This window comes from Podarcis raffonei, chromosome Z, assembly GCF_027172205.1.
Source record: "Podarcis raffonei isolate rPodRaf1 chromosome Z, rPodRaf1.pri, whole genome shotgun sequence".
Lineage (NCBI taxonomy): Eukaryota > Metazoa > Chordata > Lepidosauria > Squamata > Lacertidae > Podarcis > Podarcis raffonei.
The window spans coordinates 39496557-39511902 of NC_070621.1; the positions used below are offsets into that span (position 1 = coordinate 39496557).

General features: G+C 44.9%; 1 protein-coding gene and 1 long non-coding RNA gene across 14 annotated transcripts in view; both read right to left on the bottom strand.

The window, feature by feature from the left end:
• GRIA3 (glutamate ionotropic receptor AMPA type subunit 3) overlaps positions 1 to 15346 on the bottom strand; it is a 198910-nt gene that overhangs the window by 7673 nt on the left and 175891 nt on the right. For 8 of the 12 annotated variants that reach the window (XR_008328680.1, XM_053374998.1, XM_053374999.1 and 5 more), the window contains one exon: positions 1934 to 2048. The exons of the other annotated variants lie outside the window; for them this stretch is intronic. Coding sequence is in view for 7 of the 8 variants with exons in the window: in XM_053374998.1 (XP_053230973.1) it covers positions 1934 to 2048 (115 nt within the window). In the remaining variant the exon portion in view is untranslated. The remainder of the gene's footprint in view (positions 1 to 1933; positions 2049 to 15346) is intronic. 12 annotated transcript variants of the gene reach the window in all.
• On the bottom strand, positions 8485 to 9948 carry LOC128407021 (uncharacterized). Of its 2 annotated transcripts, none has more exons than XR_008328682.1 (3): positions 9896 to 9937; positions 9794 to 9817; positions 8485 to 8536 (listed from the first exon to the last, which is right to left on the bottom strand). It is a non-coding gene; the product is annotated as an uncharacterized LOC128407021 (long non-coding RNA). The 2 variants fall into 2 exon arrangements; XR_008328681.1 differs by lacking the exon at positions 8485 to 8536 and adding an exon at positions 8822 to 8872 and having other exon boundaries at positions 9896 to 9948.

The window sequence follows — 15346 nt, forward strand, 5'->3', positions numbered from 1 at the left end:
AGTCAAACTGGTTAAAGTCTCAGTGTGGACAGACTGCTTTTGGGCTTGCGAGACTGGGTTCCCCTCCCAGCCAAGACTCACATTGCAACCGGTGACTAAGCTATTAGCAGCTGTTAACGTTGCAGGACTAAATGAGCCTCCACGGTTATGAGAATTGCAAAATGTAACTCAGCAAGCAGAAAGTGGCAACAAGCCATTCTAATTAACAAAAAAGCAGTCCACACACAGGGGCTTGCTCCAGTCTGACAGCTAATTTCATCTAAAACCAACACAGCTCTCTCATGTAGGCAAGGCCTGAGTAATTGATGTCAATCTGGATTCCAGACCAATTTACGGCAGAAATTTGAAACTGACTCTTTAAAAAGTTGCAGGTTAAGCCTCAGCTTACCAAAAATCTTTAAGCAGTTGCAAAATGTCTTTCGAATTTGGAACCCCCCCCAATGTCCCAAAACCAAACAATGAAAACCAGACCCCAAAATATATCAGTTCCTTCCAGCCAGGGGAAAACAAACACATTTTAGAAGACTGGGCTTGGCTGACTTAATAAATTTTGAATCCTTTCTGATTTTTTGGTTTTAGGTTTGAGTTACAAAGAGGCTGATCCTGCAATGGTGCATTCAAACATCCATCGGCCCAAAGTTCACCTTAACAAGAAGCCATCTCCAAGCCCTGCTGGAATCAATACTCATGAGTTGACTTCAGCAGGACCAGAAAATGGAGCCCTCTAAAAAAACTTCTAGTAATTCTTATTATGGTCATTATCACAGTAATTTTTCAAAGGCACAAACGAAAGGCAGGTGTTCAATTCTCATCTGTTTGCAATGGGAACTGGACACCAGGCTGTTGTTTGGTGCCTTAGAAATGCATCCAAATCAGTATTTAATACTGGTTGGGTATTTCAGTTCTTTTTTCCTTTTGAAATTGTTCCATTATATATACATCTCCATGTTTCATCACAGCAGGTAAGCATAATGTTTTCTCCCAAATCAAGAAGGAAAAGCGTTTATGGATGGAAACCCCCTGGGTCACTTCTACATCTGGAGTATCCATTTCAAACTTATGGAAGTTCCACTGGAGAAGTCCCCACTGGGATGGTCCACACCCACCGCCCCAGCAACATAATTTGTGTGTGAAGCTTGTGACAAGCTGAAAGCCATACCATAAAAGGGAAATCAAAGTACGCAGTGGCAAAAGTTTCTGGTATGGAATGTAAGTAATACAGTAGCAAAATGGTTTGATGAATAATCATAAAAAAAAATTGAATGGCTAAGATTTATGGAATGAACCAGCAATAAAATAGTGCGCTATTATATATATATTTAAAAAATAAACCCCTCCAGACTTTCTTTCTTTCTTTAAAAAAAGAGGATATGTCATGCTTATTAATGTGAAGTCCTCTGAAAAATATCCATCCTTAACACTCATGCATTTGTTGTTCAAAAACCATCATTGTGCATGGAAAGGAGTTACGAAATTTCATAATAAAATCGATGAGCTTTGAAAATTTATGGAAAATAAAGGCAAACTAGAGGCTAAAAAAATCATACATGGACTCAAACGGAACTTCTGTAGGTATATATTAAAGTAGAGATACCAGTTTGAGATTTTTTTTTTGAGGGAGGGGTCAACCTGAGTATATATATAAAAAAATGTACTTACAACTAGCGCCTTTGATACTGCAAAAGAAAAAGGCTGTCATTTTTACTGAGTTTTTTAAAAAAATGGAGTTCTCTTAAAAATAAAAAATAAATAAAAATCCCTGCCCCTTTTTTTTTGACGGGGATGGGGTGTGTTTTCCTCAATGCTTTAGAATGTAAATAGTTAACTTTGGAGAATAACTTTGGTATAAAATAAAACAGCGGGTCAAAAATATATATATATATAAATATATATGTGATTGCTAATCAGTACAAAAAGACCTTCAGCGACTGACCTTACTTCCCGAGTCCTTGGCGCCACATTCACCCTTATCGTACCACCATTTGTTTTTCAGCTTGTCTAAGATGCCTTGTTCACTGAGTTTCAATACTGCAAGGTTTACAGGAGTTCTTCACGTGGGAAATAACATAAATAACATTATATTATGTTATTTTATGTTATTCAAGCTTTAAACTACTTTAAAACTATACAAAGCGATAAAGCAGGGTTCCTGGCCACAAATGTCAAAAGAAATTATCTCGTACTGCAGGCAAACTGGAATCGTAAACCCCTTAAAAGTTAAAATTCTAGAGCATCGCTAGATCACCAGGTCCTGCCCATATCGCTTTGAGTAATCGGCACACACTGTTAAATAAACTCCATGGAAACAAAGTGGTTCAATTCTCCCCAGTTTTTTCCACCCCTTTTTTTCTTTCTTTTTCTTTTTCTTTTTTTCCGGTGAGTACCTTTAGTCAGCTTGCAGTAGCTTTGCAATAGATTTAAGGTGGAGGAGAAAGATTGCACTCAAAGGTTGCTTATTGAACTAACAGAAAGAATGCCTCTGTTTCAGCCAGTGCAGATGAATGTTTTTCTGCTCATCCACTCCCATTCCACTTCACCTATGCATCCAGCTGATGAATAAGATTGGGTTATCCAGTATATTTGCAGAGAATTTCTAGCAATGTAGTTGTGATACACAGGTAATCCCTTTGTACAGTGGTGTGTCAAAAGAGATCACAATGCAGTTTTCTGCACTGTTGCATGTAGAAATTATCTACGGTCACTTTTATCTCTGATCTGGTGGCACAAGAAAGCTCTATAGATATATAAAATGGCTTTCCTTCTTACGACTAGCATAAACAGAACCTCATGTGGGCTTGGTGAGATCACACCTGGAGCACTGTGTCCAGTTCTGGGTGCCACAATTTAAGAATAATATTGTCAAGCTGGAACGTGTGCAGAGAAAGGCGATCAAGATGATTAGGGGTGTGGGAATTAAGCCTTATGAGGAATGGTTGAAGGAGCTGCATATGTGTAGCCTGGGAAAGAGGAGACTGAGAAGCATAGCTGTCAACTTTTCCCTTTTCTTGCAAGGAATCTTATTCGGAATAAGGGAATTTCCCTTAAAAAAGGGAAAAGTTGACAGCTATGCTGAGAAGAGATATGATAGCCATCTTCAAGTATCTACTGGCCACATGATACGTGCACTTTGAAAATATTTTGGCTTGTTTCCCTTGTCTTATATTCAAAAGAAGGAAAGAAACAAAAGAAAAAAGGAGAGAAATTCAAACAAGCTAGAAAGTCGCAAGCTATTTATGAGAGATGTTGACCCAATACATACCTTACTAAGGAAGTGTGAGTTTCCCTAAATACTGGACACAAACCGCTCTCTGGCAAGGTCTGTCAAAAGGGAGCCATGATGTGGGACAGCTGAATGTTGAGACAGTTTCTTGTTGCAGTTATGGGAACAGTGTGGGACCACACGTTCGAGAAATAATGGATGGATTGGATTACACATGCCCTGTAGTCTTATGATCAACCACAACAAAAGCAGGATATAAATCCTAGAGTTGCTTCCAACTAAGTTCTACTCAGAGTAGAGCTTAATGAGCTTAAATTAAGTATTGTCCATTAATTTCAAAGAATCTACTCAGAATAGGACTAAGATTGGATGCAGCCTCTAACAGACTGAGCTACAGTAGGATCGCCACAACTTTGAGAGGTGGGTATGCATTGGGTATGCCTAGTCTTGGTTGGAAGGGAGGTTGTAGCATCCGCCTGCCCCTCCTTGGCTAAGGGTATCCTGTTAAAAGGATCTGGGAGGAGTGGCTCCTGCCCAATGCCCAGATGGGGGCTAGGGCCATACTCCTCCTCCAATGGTGACTGCTTGGGGGACACCCTGATTTGACGTAGGTCATAGAGCGATCCCCCCCTCCACCCACCAGCTTCACCTTTAGAAACACTCCCAGTGGACGAGCAGGAGTGACATGAGCCATTGTTTACCACAATGCCTTGGGTCAAACCTCACATCTGTAACCAATAAGTCTCATTTGATCCCCAAAACCAGTATGTCATGTGTTGTCTAGTTATTCTCACCTTAGGGAACAAGGTGGTCATGGGGCCTTGATATGCAGCCAGATGAAAGCAGACTCCCACAAAATCTCACAACCACAACAACTAGCCTAGTGAGTTGTTAGGCAACAAGCCTAGCAGCTCACTTTTCCAAAGCATGTTGCAGAGTTGCAGGAGCAGGAGTCCTGATCTGGACTGGGGTCCTGATGTAGATAGTTGGCTTTAACACTTTGCCCCACTTCAGTCCCAATTCCTGCTGTTTGCATTGGTCGTGTGTGTGTGTGTTTCTGTGTAATCTCCCATTCTTTCCAATCAGGATTTCTAAGGTTGAAATGTATTTTTAGGGTCCATCTTATTTTTGAAATGTTAAGTTGTTGGAAACAGTTTTTAATATAATATAACATTGTGTTTTAATAACAATATTGTATTTTAATTGTTATAAACTGCCCTAATCCTCTTTTAAAGCCATCCAGGTTGGTGGCCACCACTGCCTTTTACAGAGGCTAATTTACTACAGCACAGCAAGGACATTTTCACCATCCTGACCAAAGTCTATTTTTAAGGGGCAAACTACAGGTGTTGTTAATTTTGTGTAAAGCAAGGAAGTATACCCATTCTACTACCCTCCACCCCAAAGGGCAAGTTTAGGGCAACAGTGATTTCAAAAAGCTTAATGAGCTACTGGGTGTGATCCCATGGTCAGAAATATCAAAGAGAAGGGAGTCTAAGAAGGATGGGAGTTTCTAAAAGGAGAAATATTGAAAGCCCCAAAGCAGGCAATACCAACAAGAAATAAAAGTGGGAGGCATCTAAGGAAACCAGTGTGGCTGCATTAAGGAGCTTACAGATGAGCTGAGAATTGAGAAGAGAATTCTTGGAGAACAGGTGAGGTCCCTACAGACTAGAGGCAGGCAAATGTTGTCCCCATCTTCAAAAAGGGGGAAAGGGTTAACTACTGACTGGTGAGTTTGACATCAATAAAGGTCCTAGAACAGATTATTCAACAGTCAGTTTCTGAGCATTTAGAAATGGATGTTGTGATTACTAAGACCCAGCACGAGTTTCTCAAAAATAAGTCATGCCAGACCAATCAGATTTCTTTTTTTGGATGGAATTACAAACTAGGTGAATAAGTGAACTGCTGTGGACATAGTTTATCTTGGTTTCAGTAAGACCTTTGGATTTGTGGCTAGTTGACTGCCTGAACCCAAAGAGTACTCATCCTGGAAAAAAGTGACAAGCAGGATGCTGTAGGGTTCTGTCCTGGGCCCATTGTTGTTCACCGTCTTTATAAATGACTTGGATGAAGGAATTGAGAGAATGCTCTTCAAATTTGCAGATGACAACAAACTAGGATGGGTAGCTAATGCCACAGAAGACAGAATCAGAATTCAAAATGACTTTAACAGATTGCAGAACTGGGTGAATTGAACTTCACTGGGTGAAAATGAATTTCAATAGGTATAAATGTAAGGTTCTGCATTTAGGTAGGAAGAACCAGATGCACAAAAATAGGATGGGGGACACCTGGGTTACTGGCAGTAAATGTGAAAAATATCTAGGGGTCTTGGTGGACCACAAGGTTAATGTGAGTCAACAGTGTCATGCAGCAGCAAAAAAGGATAATACAGGCTGCATCAACAGAATTATTGTGTCCAAATCAAGGGAAGTAATTGTACCACTCTATTCTGCCTTGGTCAGACCACACCTGGAATACTGTGTCCAATTCTGGGCACCACAATTTAAGACGGATATTGACAAGCTGGAATGTATGCAGAGGAGGGTGACCAAGATGACCAAGGGTCTGGAAACTGAGCCTTACTAGGAGTGCTTGAAGGAGCTGGGTACGTTTAGCCTGGAAAAGAGGAGACCGAGAAGAGATATGATAAAGGAGAAGGGACCCCTGACCCTTAGGTCCAGTCGTGACTGACTCTGAGGTTGCGGCGCTCATCTCGCTTTATTGGCTGAGAGAGCCGGTGTACAACTTCCGGGTCATGTGGCCAGCATGACTAAGCCGCTTCTGGTGAACCAGAGCAGCACACGGAGGGCAGAACTGGAGGGTAGGATTCAAACCAATGGCTTCAAGTTACAAGAAAGGAGATCCCAACTAAACATTCAGAAAAAACGTTCTGACAGTAAGAGCTGTTCCACAGTGGAATGGTCTCCCTTGGGAGGTGGGTGGACTCTCCTTCCTTGGAGGTTTTTAAGCAGAGGTTGGATGGCCATCTGTCATGGATGCTTTAGTTGAGAGTCCTGTATTGCAGGGGTTGGACTAGATGACCCTTTGGGTCCCTTCTATGACTGGATGGTGGTGGCTGTGAGGATTGAATTATTCTCATTCCATGGTCCTGATGAACACACACACTCCACCACTAACGCTGTCATTAGGCTGAGGATGGACAATTCTATTGGACAGGGGTATGAGAGGTGCAAACAGACCTCTTATTCTCCACAACGCTCCAACTGCTGTCTGTACATGCAAAGGATGGGGAAATGGCACCACAGGATCTTTGGACAAATTCTAAACATTATACCAGCAAACTTGCGTTTTCAACATGTCTGCCAGTCAATGTGAATGCAGAGGCTGTACGTGTTTGCAGGAGAGAGTATCAGTAGGAGATGAGGGGGGGGGGGTTTGAATCTTCCCACATTTGTCCATTTGCTCATACAAGGGCATTCAGCCTGATAGATTTCTATCACGCTGAGATCCATTTCTGTGTACATCTGAGGGGAAAACAATTTCAAAACATTCAAGGGAGTGTTTGTAGGGGAGAACTGGTGGGTGTGGAAAGTGTTAACCACTAGGTGTTGCATCCAAAGTTAGTCATACTCAAGAGTATACCCACGGAAGTTATTGGACAGGCTTAGCTTAGGTCTATTAAGTCCAACTCATCTGCCACAAGCAGAACTTAACATTGTGTACTCACCATACATTCAAAGCAACCCCCAAAAAGAATATTGAGAACTGTAGTTTACTCTCACAGGATTCTTTGGGAAGAATCTTTAAGGAACTACACTTCCCAGGATCCTTTGCAGGGCAGCTTTAAATTTAAATTTATTGAGTTCTTGCAGCCAACCCAAACTGGATGAGAAACTTCATTCCCAAACGCAACTAATTGTTGGTAACTCTGATTGGCTCTGCCCCGAGATCTTCTGCAAATTTTCTGTCTCCAAGGGATGCTGATAGGATACCAGGTCATGAGGGGGAGGGTCCGGCAGAGGTTTTAGTAGCAGCTTTTGCCTCGGCCGACAGAGGCGCCTTCACAGAGGAGTGAGAGAAGTCGGGAGAAAGTTTGAGGCGCGAGACAGGTGTTGTAGCTGCAGCTGAAGCGCCCGCCCCTCTCGGCACTGTCCCATCTCCTAACCGCGACTGGTCTTCGCTGCTATCCGGGTGCCTCTGGAATAAGAGAAGCAGGCAAGTCACCCCTCCTGTTTCCTCTCGTTTTCCCGGTGCCGCTTGACAAGTGTCCCCATTTGCCTGTGGGTCCGACGCAGCCATGTCCCCCCCGTTCTTCGCTGCCGCCACCGTCAAACGCCTGCTGGCCTGGAAGACGATTACTTTCAACGAGCAGGAAGGCAAGGTGTACGAGAATGCTGTCAAGACCTTGGTGAGGAAGACCCACGCCAGTAAGCAGCTGGGAGAGCTGGAGAAGGCTATCAGCACTCAGAATCCTGGCACCAAGTGCATCACCATCACCAGACCTCTGTTTGAACAGATGTATGCGTCCTGCGGAAATAACTTCCCGCACACTCTCTACTGCCGGCTGTGGCGATGGCCAGAGGTGCAAAGCCACCATGATTTGCGTAGCATGGAGACGTGTGCAAATGCCTATAAAAAACTAAAGTCTAAAGTCTGTGTGAATCCGTATCACTTTGAGAAAGTGGAAAAGCCAGAGTACACCAGTGAGCCAGTATTCACATTGCTCCAGAGCTCCAGTGCTCCAGTGCACCCGCCAATACAGCCAGAAGCTCCAGCTTCATGTCCTCCATTGGAGGATCACAGCTACCATGCTCCAGGAAACTCTAACCTCCAGGCAAGCACCTCTGTCCCTGGAAGCAGTACCTTTGTACCTGGAAGCAGTACCTTTGTACCTGGAAGCAGTACCTCTGTCCCTGAAAGTAGCACCTCTGACCCTGGAAGCGGCACCGCTGACCCTGGAAGCGGCACCTCTGACCCTGGAAGCGGCACCTTTCTCCCTGGAAGCGGTACCGCTGACCCTGGAAGCGGCACCTCTGACCCTGGAAGCGGCACCTCTGACCCTGGAAGCGGCACCTTTCTCCCTGGAAGCGGCACCGCTGACCCTGGAAGCGGCACCTCTGACCCTGGAAGCGGCACCTCTGACCCTGGAAGTGGCACCTTTCTCCCTGGAAGCGGCACCGCTGACCCTGGAAGCGGCACCTCTGACCCTGGAAGCGGCACCTTTGACCCTGGAAGCGGCACCTCTGACCCTGGAAGCGGCACCTCTGACCCTGGAAGCGGCACCTCTATCCCTGGAAGCAGCACCTCTGGCCCCGGAAGCAGCACCTCTGGCCCTGGAAGCAGCACCTCTGGCCCCGGAAGCAACACCTCTGTCCCTGAAAGCAACATCTCTGTCCCTGAAAGCAGCAACTTTTTCCCTGATATCAGCCTCATTTTCCCTGAATTCAGCACCTTTTTCCCTGGAAGCAGCACCTCTGTCCCTGAAAGCAGCACCTCTGGCCCTGAAAGCAGCACCTCTGGCCCTGAAAGCATCACCTCTGGCCCTGAAAGCAGCAACTTTTTCCCTGATATCAGCCTCATTTTCCCTGAATTCAGCACCTTTTCCCCTGAAAGCAGCACTTCTGTCCCTGAAAGCATCACCTCTGGCCCTGAAAGCATCACCTCTGGCCCTGGAAGCAGCACCTCTGGCCCTGAAAGCATCACCTCTGGCCCTGAAAGCATCACCTCTGGCCCTGAAAGCATCACCTCTGGCCCTGAAAGCAGCACCTCTGGCCCTGAAAGCAGCAACTTTTTCCCTGATATCAGCCTCATTTTCCCTGATTTCAGCACCTTTTCCCCTGAAAGCAACACCTTTTTCCTTGAAAGCATCACCTCTGGCCCTGAAAGCAGCACCTTTGTCCCTGGAAGAAGCACCCATGTCCCTGGAAGCAGCACCTCTGTCCCTGGAAGCAGCACCCATGTCCCTGGAAGCAGCACCTTTCCCCCTGAAAGCAGCACCTCTGTCCCTGGAAGAAGCGCCCATGTCCCTGGAAGCAGCACCTTTTACCCTGGAAGCAGCACCTTTGTCCCTGTCCCTGGAAGCAGCACCTTTGTTCCTGTCCCTGGAAGCAGCACCTTTGTCCCTGTCCCTGGAAGCAGCACCCATGTCCCTGGAAGCAGCACCTTTGTCCCTGTCCCTGGAAGCAGCACCCATGTCCCTGGAAGCAGCACCTTTGTCCCTGTCCCTGGAAGCAGCACCTTTGTTCCTGGAAGAAGCACCCATGTCCCTGGAAGCAGCATGTCTGTCCTTGGAAGCAGCACCCATGTCCCCGGAAGAAGCACCCATGTCCCTGGAAGCAGCACCTTTTACCCTGGAAGCAGCACCTTTGTCCCTGTCCCTGGAAGCAGCACCTTTGTCCCTGTCCCTGGAAGCAGCACCTTTGCCCCTGTCCCTGGAAGCAGCACCTTTGTCCCTGTCCCTGGAAGCAGCACCTTTGTCCCTGTCCCTGGAAGCAGCACCTTTGTCCCGGGAAGAAGCAGCACCTTTGTCCCTGTCCCTGGAAGCAGCACCTTTGTCCCTGTCCCTGGAAGCAGCACCTTTGTTCCTGTCCCTGGAAGCAGCACCTCTGTCCCTGGAAGAAGCAGCACCTTTGTCCCTGTCCCTGGAAGCAGCACCTCTGTCCCTGGAAGAAGCAGCACCTTTGTCCCTGTCCCTGGAAGCAGCACCTCTGTCTCTGGAAGAAGCAGCACCTCTGTCTCTGGAAGCAGCACCACCTCTGTCTCTGGAAGAAGCAGCACCTCTGGCCCTGGAAGTAGCACCTCTGACCCTGGAAGCAGCACCTCTGACCCTGGAAGCAGCACCTCTGACCCTAAAAAGAGAACCTCTGCCCCTAAAAAGAGAACCTCTGCCCCTAAAAAGAGCACCTCTAAAAGCAGCACCTTTGTAGAAACACCATCCACTGTGCTTCATTGTCGTCCTGAGAGTACAGCAGCCAGCACTAGTAGTAGTAGCCAGCAGGAAACATCTGAAGCTCTGGTGATCCCTGGACCCAGTAATGTGAACATCAAGCCCGTCCCGTACTCTGAACCAGCCTTTTGGTGTTCCATCACCTACTACGAGCTCGGCCAACGGGTTGGGGAGAGCTTCCATGCTTACCAGCGCTCCGTGATTGTAGATGGCGGTACTGACCCTATCAATGGTGAACGTTTCTGCTTAGGCCAGCAGACCAATATCCACCGCGATTCTGAGGTGGAGCAAGCCAGAATGTACATCAGGGAAGGCGTGAGACTCAGCTATGAAGACGGGGACGTGTCTCTGGAGTGCCTTAGCAAGACTCCCGTTTTTGTCCAGTCTCTCATGTGTAACCAGCGCTATGGAGTGCTTCCAGCCACTGTTATCAAGATTCCAAAAGAATGCAACTTGAAAATTTTCCGTAAGGACGTATTTAGTGAAAGTTTGTCCAAGGCTGCAACCCGGGGCTATGAAGCAGTCTACCAGCTGATGAAGATGTGCATCATCCGAATGAGCTTCGTCAAGCCCTGGGGATTTGAACACAAGCGGCAGACGCTCGCGAGTGTTCCCTGCTGGATTGAGATCCATCTGAATGGCCCCTTGCAGTGGTTGGACAAGGTCTTGAACCAGCTTGCTTCTCCAACCACCTGATGTTCCAGCAAGTATTAAAGAAGTTAGAAGCAGAAGCCAAGACCAGGAAATGGAATTCGTTTCACTCCTGGCAGAGAGAAACCTAAGTTATAATCAGTATCATTAGGCTCATTTATATCTTGCTTTTTTGGTTGTTTTTTTCTGGACCGAAATAGAAGTAATAGATTTAAAACAGTAGATATATAAAAAAATCTATTTGAAATGTAAATATATTTAATATGTCTAGCTCAGTACTAAGCACTTGGCCACAGGCAGATGTCCTTTGCATCTGCTGTGATGATACCAGCTTTCACTTATGCATCTGAGAAGCTCGCTGGACGGGCTGCCAAACAGGGGATACCTGGGAGCAAATGTAGTGGGAATCCCTTAATATTGCAGAATAATGGGACAAGGTGTTTAAGGAGATTTCTCTAACAGCAGATAAAACTCTTGTCTCATCTCTGCATCTGGTGCCTTAAATACCTTTAAAACAAGGAACTCACCCCTCGCCTTTCGATGGCAGCAATAATATACGTAACAAGGTTTTGAAAAATATTGAGTTAGTCAGTTTGGACCATTGGTCCTCAAGTGTCTGGCAAGAAAAAAAAAATACCCATAAACTGCAGGTCTCTAAGGGTTCTAGTAAAAAAGGTAGGCTTTTCGTAATAGCTAGACTTTTTGTTTGATTTCATATTATTTATGAATAAGGTTCTTCAAGCCTATGCTTAAGTATGGTTACATGAAAATACAATTGACAAAATTTAGCACTTATGCTATTTGATTTAATAATATTTTTCTTATTCTTATTATTTCTAATCAATGGTGTACACATAAGAAAATGGTGCACACATAAGAAAGAAAGTAAATTAATATTTTTGTTTGGTTATTTTTGAGTTCAAAAGTATTGCTAATGACTGCAGAATTTTTTTTAAGGCTGTGTAGTAAAAATGACAGGCTTTTTGCAATGCTGTCTGATTTCATTTTGTCTTTGAATATACAGTCTATGCTAAAGTATGGGTTACATGAAATTACAATCAACAAGATTTAACAGACTCATGCTATTTGATTTTCCCCTTACTCTTATTAGAGCTCTATTAATTTTTGATATATTCATTATATTTTACTCTTATATTTCTGTTCACATGGTGCAGACGTAAGAAAGCAAGCAAATTAAGATTAGCATCTTTGCTTGAGCCACCTCTTGAGTTCAGCATATTGCTAATTACTGTAGGATTTTCTTTTTCAAATATGTGCAAGTACTTGTTAAGTACAGCAAAATATTGCTAAGATTTATGTTCCATGTCTGCATTGATCCTGCATGATGATTTTTTTCTCCCCCCCTTATTTTTCCTTCTGTTAGCTTTGAAAGTTCAATAAACAAAAAGTTCAATAAACAAAAGGTCTCAGGCTCAATCTTTGGCATCTATAGCTAAAAGGATCAGATAGCAGATGATGGGGAAAACCTTCATTTGAGATCCTAAAAAGAGTAATAGAAACATAGATTTGTAGGGTTGGAAGGGACACCGAGGGTCATCTAGTCCAACCCCGTGCAGTGCAGGAATTTCAGCTAACGCATCCATGGCCATCCAAACCTCTGCTTAAAAACTTACAAGGAAGGAGAGTCATTGCCAGTCAGAGTGGACAAAACTGAGCTAGGTAAACAGAGTTCTAAGGCAAAGTGCTGGGGTGGGTCAAGATCAAAAGCAAATAAAAACATTGTTGGGTCAACTCTTGCCTTACTTTTCAGACTAAGAAATAAATTACTGACCAAATCTGGGCTAGAGAAACAATGGCCAGCTGGGGTCCCAGCTTGAGTTAGGAAATTAAAAGGAAGTTTGTATGGAAGGTGCTTCTCCCTGGAGTTTTGTGGAACAGACAGACTTATTAAAATACATTTAAAATATCTAAAGTGCCAAGACAGACACATGAAGTACAAACTGTACATAGTGACACATCTGTGCAATTCCATTTGCCATAGCAGTGAGATTTAATTGGGGAGAGGCTGTATCCTTGGTGTTAAGTGCTCCTGAATAACATGTTTCCAAACAGTGCATTTAGATATTCTTTCTCTCATTAAGGCATTGAGGACTCTTGTACAATGGGCAAACATTTTCATCTCTGATGAAGTGCAGTTTCAAATCTACAGAAGTGTATGAAAATTAAAGCAATGATTCTCCCATTCATCTCTCAGGATGTTGATGCCTGCTGAAGCTAAACGGATGTTTTAAGATATTCCTTTGCAGAATATATGTCCCACCAAGCCAAATGCATTCAGCCAGCCCTGCCCTGTAAAGCCCTCCTTTATTTTGCAGTCCCAGAAAAGCAACAAAAAGAGAGAGGTCCTCAGTGGACTGTCAAGCATCATTGTTGAATTGCAGAAGATGGCATGGTTGGGTGGCTGTGCTCACCTCGCTTCTGGTTGGCTGTGTCACTGCTGCTTACCATGATGTAACAGGCTGAGGTTGAATCCTGACAAGACAGAAGTACTGTTTTGGAGGGACAGGGGGCGGGCGGTTGTGGGGGATACCTTGGTCCTGAATGGGGTAACTGTGCCCCTGAAGGACCAGGTGTGCATCTGGTACACCAGCTCCATCTGGTACACAGGCTGAGACCCTACCTGCCTGTAGACTGTCTCGCCAGAGTGGTGCACGCTCTAGTTATCTCCCGCTTGGACAACCGCAATGCGTTCTACATGGGGCTACCTTTGAAGGTGACCCAGAAACTGCAATTAATTCAGAATGCGGCAGCTAGATTGGTGACTGGGAGTGGCCGCCGGGACAACACTGGTCCTGAGAGATCTGCATTGGCTCCCAGTATGTTTCCGAGCACAATTCAAACTGTTGGTGCTGACCTTTAAAGCCCTAAATGGCCTCGGTCCTGTATACCTGAAGGAGCATCTCCACCCCCATCGTTCAGTCCGGACACTGAGATCCAGCACCGAGGGCCTTCTGGCAGTTCCCTCATTGCGAGGTTACAGGGAACCAGACAGAGGGCCTTCTCAGTAGTGGCGCCCGCCCTGTGGAACACTCTCCCTTCAGACGTGAAGGAAATAAGCAGCTATCTTCTCTTTAAAAGACATCTGAAGGCAGCCCTGTTCAGGAAAGTTTTTAATATTTAACGCTGTACTGTTTTTAACACTTGATTGGGAGCCGCCCAGAGTGGCTGGGGAAACTCAGCCAGATGGGTGGGGTATAAATAATAAATTATTATTATTATTATGTAGAGAGGGAAGGGGTGAGATGGCGGTGAGGTTGGCAGCTTGCAAATGTGCTGGCAGAGCCAATCTGGAGCTCCCACTGGTAGGCTTGCACTGCACCAACCTCAGGCCTTCCTCCCTTTCAGCAGGGTTACACCAACTGGAGGTCAAGCAATTACTGCCGCCCCACATGTTGTCCACTACTGCTGTTTAAGTATGCTGGTTTGAAAGCAGCAGCAATTCGCATACATTTTGACAATAGAAACTGGTGGTGTGCTTTGGGACTGGTAGGGCAAAAGGCAGGAAGGCTACAGCCAGTATTACGCAGAACCAGTTACTGCTGCTTCTGTTCCCATCCTCCTCCCTGCTGAGCTCTGCAAAGACAACACTGAGATTGAAGAGAATGAGGATGGCAGTCACTGCCAGCTCCTGGGCAGGTTTTAAGTAAGGAAGTCAGCAGGTGGAAGCTGGCTGAGGGCAGGCTGAGGATGGTGGTGCCTCATTCATCCCTATGGATCAGGCTTCGCTTCATTCTGGAGAGATTATCTGAACGTGTATCTCCACTCCTTGCTGAAAATGTGTAGGCTGATGTTAGATGGCACGAGCCGGCTTTGTGGATTTATAGAACAGATATTTCTTTATGCTGCAATTCATACTGACAATAGGCCCAATCCATGCAGATGTTGGCCAAGAGTAGCATATTCATGTCCTTTTCCTGAAGCCTGTTTTTCAGAGATGCAAGTTAAGTGCAGACATTCATCAGTATTCAGTCTCTTAAATAACACTCCTCTGACAGTCAGCTGAGTTGTAATCCCAATCTAAAAGCACACTTTTTTTTTCCTATCAGGAGTTGGGAGCAATTTGCAGTTGCCTCTTTCATAACCTATGAAAATTAGCTGAAGTGTTAAATCTCATTGATGAGTTAGGAACTGTAGCATCACAGCATCATATCACAGCATTCTCTTCCATTTTCCATTAATATATTATTTTGTTTCTGTAATTAGTTTCCTTCTGAGCAATTGAAAACACTTCTTATTTAGTTGCTTTCAAGTGTGCACATTTAGCCTTTGATCCCTGCTGTTCCCTTGATGGAATTTAATGCAGTTTTTCCGCCTTTTTCAGTGGAATTTACCCCCCCGCCCCCTACATGAGATGGTGCATTCTGCTCAATTAAAATACATAATAAGGAAAACAGCTATGTGTGTGTACAATTTGATGAAGTCAGAAGTTATTTTGCAGATCTTTGCATTCACCTCTGTGAAAATATTACTGTCTGTGTCCAGTGGCAGCATCTGGCTTGACAGGTGCTTCTTTAGATATTATATCTTTTATAAATGTA